The sequence below is a fragment of the Psammomys obesus genome, unplaced genomic scaffold (genome assembly GCF_907164565.1).
Source record: "Psammomys obesus unplaced genomic scaffold, mPsaObe1.curated_primary_1811, whole genome shotgun sequence".
In the NCBI taxonomy this organism is placed as follows: Eukaryota; Metazoa; Chordata; class Mammalia; order Rodentia; family Muridae; genus Psammomys; species Psammomys obesus.
In genome coordinates this window covers 4187189-4199086 of record NW_026596125.1, presented here as the reverse complement: position 1 = coordinate 4199086, position 11898 = coordinate 4187189, and the positions used below count along the sequence as shown (strand labels likewise).

At 47.3% G+C, this 11898-nt stretch overlaps 1 protein-coding gene across 1 annotated transcript in view; it reads right to left on the bottom strand.

Moving 5' to 3' along the window:
• The window catches only part of LOC129665084 (acyl-CoA desaturase 3), a 20401-nt gene that overhangs the window by 3533 nt on the left and 4970 nt on the right, over positions 1-11898 (bottom strand). The window contains exons 2-5 of the mRNA XM_055591601.1: positions 8740-9022; positions 5077-5207; positions 3517-3722; positions 2011-2243 (exon numbers count right to left, since the gene is read on the bottom strand). Of these exons, the coding sequence (XP_055447576.1) occupies positions 2011-2243; positions 3517-3722; positions 5077-5207; positions 8740-9022 (853 nt within the window). The remainder of the gene's footprint in view (positions 1-2010; positions 2244-3516; positions 3723-5076; positions 5208-8739; positions 9023-11898) is intronic.

Genomic DNA, 11898 nt, shown 5'->3' with positions numbered 1-11898 from the left:
TAATATAATATAATATAATATAATATAATATAATATAATATAATATATAGATATTCATTCTCTAAGCTCTGTTACTCTAGAGGACCCTGCCAAATATACAAACACACATATAACCACTCTAGTAAAAGATTCTTTGTATAATATGATACTTAAAATAGTTTTTAATTCTTCATTTATTTGGATGAAAAAATTATTTTATGACAATGAGTATGTGGATGAATATTTACACAAATATATTGCAAGAAATAAAAACTGACTTCAAGAAGTATAAAAATTGCTGGGTAGTTGTGGCACATGTCTTTAGTCCCAGCACTTGGGAGGCAGAGGCAAGTGATGAGTTTGAGGCCAGCCTGGTCTACAGAGTAAGTCCAGGACAGCCAGGGGTACACAGAGAAACCCTGTCTTGAAAACCAAAAAACAGACAAAAAATATAAAAATCTAACTTCCTTTTTTCAATGTCTGTGTACACAGTCAAAAATATTCGGGAATGAAGATTTAGAGAACACCAACATATAAAGTTCTAAATTTTATGGAATGGATAAAATCATTGAAAGATCTATCATGGGTTATAAGAAAACAGGTAAACTCCTTGACTCTGGGGTCTTGATTTATACGGTTTTAAGTGTCACTGGACTGTAATCCCAGCTATGTGGAGGCTAAACCAGGATAGAAAGTTCAAATCCCGCCAGGTAAGATTAGAAAAACTGTATTTCCAAGGTAAAAATAAAAGAGCTGGACAAAAAATCTAACTGGTAGAAATTCAAGATCAGGGCTACAATTAGAACCTTTTATTAGAGTGGTTGTGTGTGTGTGTGTGAGAGAGAGAGAGAGAGAGAGAGCATATTAGAGTTCTCTAGAGTAATAGGGCTTAGAGAATGAAAAAAATATATAATATAGATGTATATGTATATAGACTAGTCTACTAGCTCAGACTGCTTAGGGAGCTCCTGTCTCACAACCTAAAAAGCTGCATGGAAGGCTCGGGGATGCAGTTCAGGGCAGAGCGTCTACACAAGGCTGTAGTTTAATCCTCAGCACTTCAGGAGGAGTGGGATAACGGCAAAGGGGAAGGGAGGGATGAGGAGAGAGAACAAGCGAAGGCAGAGGAAAGGGAGGAAGAAACTGAGGATCCGAATGGCAGGAAACAGAGCTGAAGAGGATGAGAGAGGAGAGAGAATGTGCTGTGCTCGAAGCTACATAGAACAGCCAAGTCATTCCGGCTGAGGCAGGGAAAAGAGCATTATCCTTTCACTTACAGAACGCATGTCAGTCCATTTTACTCCATTTCTACGACAATATAAGAATTATAGGGTGTGGCTGATTAACCTAAACATTGGTGAATGGAAAGACATGCGCAGTGGTGGTGGTGGTGGGGTCCCCGAAACTTGGATGGGGCTGGAAGCTCATGAAACCACATTAGGGAGGTGAGCCAGTCCTCTGAGGATGGCACCCTTTTAAGCCCATTAAACGAAGCCATCATTGTTTTTTTGTCTGTACTTTATATGGCGTGGCTAGTCATGACACACTAGGCTTATGGTAGTCTCCATTGATCCTACTGTAACCTGACCCTGGAAGGCACATCGAGGATGCAGTTATAATCAGTTCCTTTTTATTCATCTACTGGCTTATTAAAGATCCTTCCAGAAATGGAACTACAAGTACTTATCTACTGTCCCTCATCAAAAGTGCCAGACCAGAGAGGATGCCAGTACAGCAAAGAGCAGGGCAGGAGGAACAAGCGCGAACACGGCTGGCTTAACAGGGTCTCATTCCCTTGGCCGAAAGTTCAACCGCCTACCAAGCCTCAGTCCCTGCGAGCAGGCGCACATGTACCCTACGCATGCGCACAACCAACCCTCTAACTCCAAAGGCAGTAGGTTTTTGTTTTTTTGTTGTTTTTTTTTTTACATAAAACATGTTGCCTGACTAAAACAGATGGCTCAGGTCTTCCTCGAAGCTCACTGAGTAAGGAGACCACTGAGTGTGAAAATGCATAGACTGCTGACTTACCCAGACTTCCAAAGGAAACCAGGACGTTCTCCCGGGGATCAATGCTCTTGTCGTAGGGGCGGTAGCCGTAGAGGTGGGCGGCGCTGTTCACCAGCCAGGTGGCGTTGAGCACCACGGCGTAGCGCAGGAACGTGGCAACGTACAAACTGTGTCGGAAAGTTTCGCCCCAGCAGTACCAGGGCACCAGCGTGGGCAGGATGAAGCACAGGAGCAGGACGCCAGGCTTGTAGTACCTACGTGGAGGGATCACGCACTGAGTCTGCGCAGACAGGCTGTTCTCAGTCCTCTGCACTAACTATGTCTTTCCTCATCTCTCGGGCTCCACGTCTTCCTCGCCTGACCTGACAGTGGCCTCTTCAATGAACGGCTCTGATTGGGCCACACGTTGCTGAAGAGACAAACTCCTCATTGTCAACTGTGTCAATCCTATCTGTAGCAAAGGCACTCCAGATGACGTCGAGTCTGTGCTATCTTTTTTCCTGTCATATCTTTTGTAGGTCAAGGAAACGGACTGTGTCTGGATCCCACATAAGGCTTTAGTTCATTTTCGTGTTTTCTTTCTGTGCACAAATGTTCAGAGCACTGTCTTTCCATTGTTTTTGATGCTACGTTTTCATCAACCCTCTTGTTCTCCCTGAGTGATCCCTGGCTCTTTCTGCCTCTCACGGTACAGACAGTATTTTGCCTTCCTTTATGGTAACTTTGGCTATGTGTATTATATACCTCCATTCTATATTCTAAAAGCTCCCAGAAAGTAAGTGCTCAATCGAATTCACTGTGTCCATGAATATCCTCGGTCAGTGAATCTTTGATACATTTAATTGGTTTAATGAAATTAGTTCAGAGAGACAGGAACAGAGCAACATCTCTGACTGAGGACATCCAAGCAATTAAAAAGTAAGGTTTAAAGTGATCTGTCTGTTTTTGTTTTTATTGAAACAAAAGAGTATTACTATGTAGCTCTGGCTGTCCTGGAACTTGCTATGTAGACGAGGCTGGCTTCAGACTGACAGAGATCCACCTGCTTCTGTCTCCCAAATACTGGGACTAAAGACATGTGTGCCACCACATCTGGCCAATGTGTCTTTTAAATTTTGTCTGTTTATATGTCTGTGTGTCTGTGTGGGTAAATGCCACAGGTGTCCCTGTGTCTCTGAGGGCTGGAATGGGATGTCAGATCCTTTGGAGCTGGAGTTGTGGAAGTAAGCCACCCAGCAAAGCTGCTGGGATCTGAACTAGGGTTTTCTGGAAGACCAGGATGTGCTTTTAACTGCTGAGCCATCTCTTCAGTCCCCAGAGTATCTTTGCTGTCTCCAGTTTCACTGTGTGCTCTGGCCAGCCTGGAATTCACAAAAGAGATCTGTCTGCCTCTCTCTCTCCAGTGCTGGGATTATAAGCATACTTGGCTGATAGTTTTGGAATATAAACCTAGAAATTCATTCATCTATTATAAATGCAAAGAGAGATGGGGAGATCTTGAAGCCTTACTTCCCAAGCTCCACTCACCTCCTCTGGAACATCACCAGCTTCTCGGCTTTTAGGTCAGACATGTCCAGCTTCCCGCCCTTCTCTTTGACAGCCGGGTGTTTGCGCACCAGCAGCCAACCCACGTGAGAGAAGAAAAAGCCCCGCCGGGAATCGTGGGGGTCGGCGTGCGTCTCTGAGAACTTGTGGTGGGCGCGGTGGTCTCGGGCCCATTCATACACATCATTCTGGAAGGACAGGAAAGAGAACCCAGCGGTGAGAAGAGATGGCCTCCTGCGGGATGGCAAGGACCTAGATGTCTGTGAGGGCCTGGGACTCACAGTCGGACTCACAGAGTCCTGGGGATGCTGTCTACAAAAAAGCACCCTCTCCTCCACACTTGAGCCCCAACTTATGTGGAAAAGCAACTCACAGTCCAGAGCACAATAATAGCACTGTTGCTCTCCACGGTTGCAAGGTGGGGAAATGGGAGGTGAGTCTTAGTGGTCAGAGTTTCGTTAGCAGAGAACATGGTGTCTCTTTAAGCAAGTAACATGAGACAGGGTTCCTCTCAAGATGTCTGATCCAGGGGCAGAGAGATTAAGAAACAGATGGCCTTGGACTCTGCTCTGTTGTAAAGGTACAAAAACTAAGTGTCATTGCCTTCACAAGAGGACCAACATATAACTCATGAGCCTGAGCACATTTCTGAATAACCTCTGAGCTCTTCTGAACTTTATCCTTTCTTTCAAGAATGTGCTAATGTGTCTCTTCGTCTTGTTTTCCAATCATAGAAACTGGAAGCCTTCACCACATACATTGTCAGAGCTAGGTTATTACACATGTGATAAGAACCTCAGATATCGTCAAAGCAAAGTAATTATTTTTTTTCTGGTATTTTTTTCCCTCATCTTCCATGCCAAATCCCATAATGTAAGCAACAGCCTATGGCTAAGGGAGTGCCCCTTCCCTAATTTCCTACAGTCTATCACAAATTTGTTGCAAGAACCATCGTCAGTGCTTGAGCTGTCTCTCCGTCATGCTAGCCCGTGACAGGGCAGCAAGGCCAGTGTATTTAATGTCTCAGTTTCCTCCTCTGTTCGGTGGGTAGAACAATGAGGCCTATATCCTGGGGTGGCTGTGAGGGAGTTATTCTCTGTCAAATGCTGGCCCAGTGTCCAGCACATGGAACTATTGACATGTCTGCTCTTGTTACCTGAAACAAGAGAGTTCTTGAGTCTGTGGCACATCCCACATCCTATTACAGACAGCCACAGCAGAGCATGGTTTATGGTTGATTAAGTGTTGAGGAAACCACAGTCAGTGTCTCGAGGATAGTCTGTGGTCCTTTAAACCAAGGGACTGCAGCAGCCATCCTACGCAATAACCCAGGAAACTTACGGTTCAAAAAAGGCTATGCCTAGAGAACCTGTTCTGCTAACTTCCTGTTTCCCTTCCCAGGGACTCAGATGCCCCACGTTGTGGGGAGCTGTGTACTGAGAAGACCACTGAGGACTGCCTCCCGGGGCGCTGATGTCCTCGACTCCACCCTGGGTCATCCACAGAGCACGGACACAAGAATGAACAGTGTCAGCTTCTCACCTGGAAAGCCATGGTGTTGGCAATGATGAGGAAGAGCCGCAGGGGCAGCCGCGCTTTGTAAGTTCTGTGGCTCCACAGGCGGTGAACTCCAGCTCCAATGCCCAAAATACTGATCACATAGTAGAAATGTGCTGCTGGGACAACAAAGGAGTCAGCTAACCAATTGGGTCCAACCAGGAGAAGCATGTCAGAACACCCTCCTGACACCAGAGTAGGCTTCTCTGGGTTTGAAGGCATATGTGGGTTGGTCTCTGAGACATCATAGCATTCACCACCTCAAAAAATCATCATCCTAGGAATTGAGGTGAATCAAGAAGACCCAGGCATAAAGGGGCCAGAAAGGCAGGATGCTGGAAAGAAGACAGGTCGTCAGCACTGGCCAGCTTTCATTGTCAGACCACAGGAACATTCTTCCAGGTTTGGTGCCCTTTGACCTTCAGGTTATTCTCCCAAGAGGTTCAAGGCCTAAACATGCTTCCAGGCCTAAATACTCCCAATCAGGAATGTTTGGAAAACGGCGGTCAGAGTTCAACTAAAGGACCCTCCAGTTGAAGGGGAGACTCATGGGACACAGGGCCATGGCTGTTTGCCAGTTGTTAACTGCCGCATTTCGGCTCAGGAGCGGGGGTCTCAGGGCAAGTCAGCCCTGCACACATTTACACAGAAGCTCAGGCTTTACTGTTTGTTAACATTCCCATGTTCACTGCACATCTTAATGGGTTGGAGCCTAGTAATACTACAGGTGAGCTGACCCAAGGACACGGATGGCGAAGCAGCTGGAAGGGCTATGTACTTGGCCGCTCCTTGTTGTCAGAGATGTCTCTTTGGGTGGGTATGCTGATGGAGTTAAAAGCGAGCTGTTCATCCAGGCTTGCAGCACTGTTCTAGTCCCAGCCGTACCGCACCTTCCTAGTGACACAGCACCCCAACCGAGAACCTATATGAACAGTTTCTCTAATGGGGAGCAGACGCTGGGTGTGCCCGTCTGTTCCTCTGAGTACTAGCACTAGGACATGGGGCCGAAGCCTTGTTAGAAGCGGTATAAAATACCCTCTGGGACATCTGGAAACCACAGACCCTCAGGGGCAACAGAACTCGGCTGAGGTTGGAGACACCAAACGTAGAAACTGCCATGAGTCCTTCTGCATCAAGAGTTTACAGTTTTCTAACAGTTTTGCCTCTTTGCCTCCTATGTCCCATCCTGTTCCTTCTATAGGATTCCCCAGGACAGCCATAGAGACAGCGTCTGTCCTCAGGAAGGGTGCTGGCCTTATCCTTCTGAACCAGAATGAGGCCTCAGGGGAGTCTCAGCCTCTGGCTGTGTGGTGATCTCCCATGCAGAGGACTGTGCCTGTAGCGGAGAAACCAGTGGAGGGCAAGCTCTGAAATCAGAGGAGGAAAGGGAAGGCTTGGGGCAGAGCAAGAGTACCAAGAAAGTGTGTGAATTTGCTTCCTGCTGCAGATCACTCAGCAAGCTGGCTTAGTCCAGAGAGCTCTACTGAGTGGCTCTAAAATGAGAGAAAAGCTTTTCATAATTCTCCTGTCAGGGAAATGGCATGTCTACAGTCAATTGTTAATTATGCATTTTCCTTTGGGATAAAACAGGAAAAGTTTCTAAGACCTAAAGGAAGGAGAAGGCTCCAACCCAGACCTTGATCCTTCTTGCAGAATTTTGCAACCTACATTTCACAACCATCATTCTGTGAGCTAGTCTACCCACCAGAGCCCTGGGAGAAGAGTAAAATAATTCAAGGTGCAGGTTTTGTGTGTCAAGTTTCTTTCCAAAATAATAGCACACTTCAAAGGGCAGGGTACAGAAGCGAATGGCCACAGTTCTGGCTTTGGATGGTATCTGTTTTCCTGAAGTAATAACTCTGCCAGCCACGTAGAGTCAGTTGGTCAAACACAGAGTTAAACTGAGTAAGGGCTGTAAGGGCTACTCAGGCTGGAGAAGAAGCTTGCAGGGACCCAAACTACTTTAAAGACTCCCTCCACTCCCAGTCTTTCTGGTTCTGAAATGTATCATTGCCTTAGCAGGTAACTAGAAAAACCAAGATTCTAAGAAAGGGGGGTCTCCTAAGTTGTGTTTTCTTGGGGCACTGGGTGGATTTTCCAAGACAATGCTTAAGGACCCAAATCTCACCACCTACAAGATGGAAGAGGGCAGGGACAGACAGGATAACACCAGTTTTTTTCAAACTGATAAATTCGGAAAGAGAAAGTCAGTGAGTGAGAGGGAGGGAGAGAAAGAGGAGGAGTGGATAGGGAGAGGGAAAGATAAAGTAGGAGAAGAAGAGGGGGAAAGAGGGGGAAGGAAGGGAGAGAGAGTTGTCAAAGAGTTCCTAAACCTCCCAGGAGTATCTAGGAAAGACTGACTGGCTCATCAGACCTCAAAGAAAACAAAGGGCCTACGGTCCACAGAGCTCCCAGAAGCCCAGAGTCAGGGCTTCTGTAGACCAAAAACCTTCCTCAAGGCTCTGTTCTCTGACATGCCTGTTCCTGCCTAGGAAAGGTGCGCAGAGGGCAAAGACAGCTGGTGTTAGGAGACATTAGTACCATGGCATGATATGGCTCAAGAGAAAGGGCTCACTGCAGGCTGGCTGGAGAATAGAACCGGAGACGTTTCTGTAATGTAAGTATCCACTGGCACGCACTGCACCCTGACGACCTGCCTGGAGTAGCAGAGCCCCTTGGGTGTCAGGAGCCCCGTTCACCCTCCTCCAGGACAACACAGCCTGGGCCAGGGGCTAAGGCCTGGACGGTTGAGTAGACAACCAGCCTTCTCTTGTACTTTCCTCTCCAGTGGCTTCTCCTCCCTCGCAGTACACTCTGACTCTGCTCCCTGACTGGATTCAACATGTAGCCCATGGAGTTGGTTTGGTACCCTATTCCCATGTCCCCTAGGTAAGGCCTGGTTCTCCTGTGGCAGGAAGGAAGGGCCGGGACAGGCAGTCAAGTAAGCGATGCAGAAAATTTGTTCAGGGCTGGTTGCCGCCCTCACTGCTGCATTGCCACCCCCCAGCGAGCCCTGCACACGGCTTCACAGCTTAGTCCCCAGCACTCATGTTAAAGTACCCACAATGGCTAAGGATAGGTCACAGTGGTAGAGTACTTGTCCAGTGTACCCAAGGTCCTGGGCTTAATAAACAACAAAACACCCCGGGCTACTTTTGCCAGAGATGTTAGCTCAGGATGTAATCCCAGTAGGCTCGAGGATTACCGTGGGTTCAAGGAGCCTGGACTGCATAAAGAGTTCCAGGACAGTCTAGTTGCCAGAGTGAGACTCTGAAAAATCAAACCAACCAAACCAGTTGTGGTGATGGACGCTATAATGCCTGCACTTGGGAAGTGGTCCCCAAAACTCACAGACTTCAGGCCATTCTCTGCGACAGAGGGCAGGTCAGGCCAGCCAAGGTCACATGAGCAACTGTCTCAGCGAGAGGGGGAGGGAGAAGGAAGGGGAGGGGAGGAGAAAGGGAGGGGAAAACAAAACAGGCCCTCTTGCTTCCCAATCCAACTGAGCTGTGTTCAGTCAGTTTATCAAGAACCACAGAGAAAAGGTTAGGGAAACCTGGACACAGAGGGGCCTCTGCCCATTTCAAGACACCTCCCCCTCCTTAGAGAGAGGGGAGACACTGACCCAGAACAAAGAAAGTTGCTCACCCCAGAGCAAGGTGTAGAGCCTGCAGGAGGGAAGCAGGGTGATACCGTACAGCGCCCCTAGATGCAGCAGCGCCATGAGGATGATGTTTCTCCAGACGTACTCCAGCTTGGGCGGCGGCCCCTCCTCATCCTGGTAGCTGGGGTCGTGGATATCTTCCTTCATTTCCGGGCGGATGTCTTCTTCCAGGTAGAGGGGCACCGTCTTTAACTTGTCTCTTCCTCTCTGCATGGCCCCAGAGGGAGGTGCTGTGATGGTGGTGGTGGTCGTATATAAAGGAGCCATCTGCAAGGATGAGGAGTGGAGAATTAGGAGAGTAGGCTCCAGTAGAAGGCACTTTCCTCTGGCATGCTGCTGGCCGAAGGATGCATTAGAGGTCCAGCTCCTACTCCAGTGCCTGGCTTTCCTGAGGGCTGGTGGAAGAGGAAGTCTCCAGAAACTGTACAGATTTGTTGTCAAACCTCAAGGTGAAGGGGCAAGCCTCTGACATCACTGGCAAGCCAAAGAAAGCCTCATGCGTCCACACAGAGGTACAGGCAGAAGCAGATCATTCCAAGCTTGTGAAACAAGAACTGGGAAATCAAGTGTCCAAAGTGTCATCCACATCTCTACCAATGGATGGCAGTACAACGTAGAAAAAACCATCATGAGTTCTCAATAGTCTCCCCCTCACCTACAGGACATCAGCAAGAGCACCAGGAGCACCAACTCAAGCTTCCCAGCCCCCTGGTTAAAGAGAAATTATAGCTCTCAGTTTGGACTGAATCCCTATACTAGTTCCCATCAGAAAGGACCAACCCAAAGTGAGGCTATTACTGTTAGGGTCAAACGCAATGCTTTAGCAGTCCCCAGCAAGCTAGGCTAGCTTATTTGTCATCTGTACCCAGAGTACCAATTAGAGAGACCATAGTGACGAGCATGACACGGAGATTTTTTTCATACTGTTACTATGAAAATCAGGGTTCCCTTCTTGAGCTTTAGCATGGCTAATGAAATAACTTAAAAGTAGCCACAATAGGAAACTTAAGGACCATTTTATTAGATTTTGGAAGAAAACCAGCAAAGCATGCAAGCTGTAAATCTCAGCAGCTAGCAGGAGGAGGAAGGTGGAGAAGGGGGGAGAGAAGGCCAGGCCTTTTGACTTAGGGTCCAAGGTTGCAGGTAGTTCAGCAGTGAGGTTGGCAAGTTGCTGCACGGTGGAAGACAGTGGTGATGGGTGTCTCAGAAAAGAAGAGAGGAAACCCGGGCTGTCTGGGAAAGCTTGTTTAGGCTTCTGGTTGATATCCAAAAGAGAAAGAAGGAAAAGTTACTCTTCTTGAGGTAGAATGCACAAGATTAGCAGTATTGCATCGTAGAAGATCTGTAAGCGGCTGTGCGTCCAGAGGGGCTTCTGAGAGGTATAAGAGCATTACCTCAGTCGGAGGAAAATTACTCATCCAGTGGCCTTCCCTTACCCTCAGGTGTGAATCAGTTTTCCTGGGGAATAGTCTCCTGGTCAAGTGATTGACAAGTCTATCTGAATAACTTTTTTTTTTTTTTTAAGACAGGATCTCACAATGTAGCCATGGATCTCACAATGTACACAGAGCAGGCTGGCCCTCCTGTCTCTGCCTTTGGAGTACTGAGTTTAAAGGTATGTGACACACCAAATTGGACTAACTTTTTTAAAAAAATAATTTATTTTTATTTTATGTGCATTGCTGTTTGGCCTGCATGTACGTCTCAGGCTTTGGAGGGTGATCAAGGCGACTCAGGAAAACGGAGTTAGGTTGCCATAGGACCACCTGGCTACAGATCCACTGTGAACAAGATGGGATGGGAGCTGAGAACATAAGGGCTAAAGGTTAATGATGTCACTATTAAGATGATGATGTCCGTTCCCACCATGAATATCCAGGAATCCAGTCCTGAAGCTACTCATCCAAAGGGATGGGTATCCAGACTGGAGTTCTGGTCACACTTTAACATATAGCTTCTAGGCAGCTGCATTAAAGCAGATGGTAACAAGACACCGGACCAGAGCCCCCAAACACTTCTGCCTGTATCTAGGCTCTGGCCAAGACATAACCAAGGAGAATGCTAACTTCTGACCAAAGACAAGATTAGAATCACTGTAAAACCACCTGACCAGCTTCTGCCTTCGATTCTCGTGAACACTGGGAAGGGAACAGGTGAAAGCAAGCGTCTGTCTTCAGGGATATGATGTGAGATTTATGTTTATATAGAGGGCAAGAGATACACAGAATTAAGGTGCCCCGGCCAAGGTATAAGCAATCCTCTTATTGACCTATCATAGTCTCAGCTTCAATCTGTCTTACAAGGTGGTCGAATAAGTTGTCAGAACTGTATGAAGTCACCTCCTTAAAAAATTCTAAAATTAATATTTACATCATTTTGTCTGAGTGTTTGGCCTACAAGTCTGTATGTGTAGCATGTGTACACAAGGTTCCTGCAGAGGTCAGAAGGGGAACAGATTCCCTGGAGTTAGGGGTGGTTGTGAACCACCAAGTGGGTGCTGGGAACTGAACCCAAGTCCTTTGCAAGAGCAGCAGGTGATCTTAACCTTTCCAGACCCCATGAAACCACTTTCTAAGAGGTAAGCTCCTCCTCAGGCTGGTGCCAGGGTGTTAGTCTGCCCCTCCTCCAGCATGGCATCCCAAGGGAAGTTTGAATTCTTGAGCGTTCATTGTTCATAGCAGAGCTACTGCTCTGTAGGGTACTGCGTAGTCTAGAATTTAAGGACACATTTGCATTTTATTCTGTAGGAAGGAACCCACATGTATGCTTCGCAAATGCTTTGTTTGGTCTGGATGTCACCCGGATAGATCAGGCGTTGTGCAGCAGTCCAAGTGCTAAGACCAGGTGTCTCAGCCTGTGTGTGGTGACCCCTTTGGGCATCAGCCACCTTTCACAGGAGTCGCATATCAGATACTCACGTTATTATTCACAACAGTAACAAAATTACAGTTATGAAGTAGCAACGGAAATAATTTTATGAGCTGGCATGGTGGGAAGGAAGAGGCAGGCGGGTCTCTGTGAGTTCAAGGCCAGCCTGGCCCACAAAGTGAGTCCAGGACAGCCAAAGCTACACAGAGAAACCCTGTCTCAAAAAGCCATCATCATCATCATCATCATCATCATCATCATCATCATCATCATCA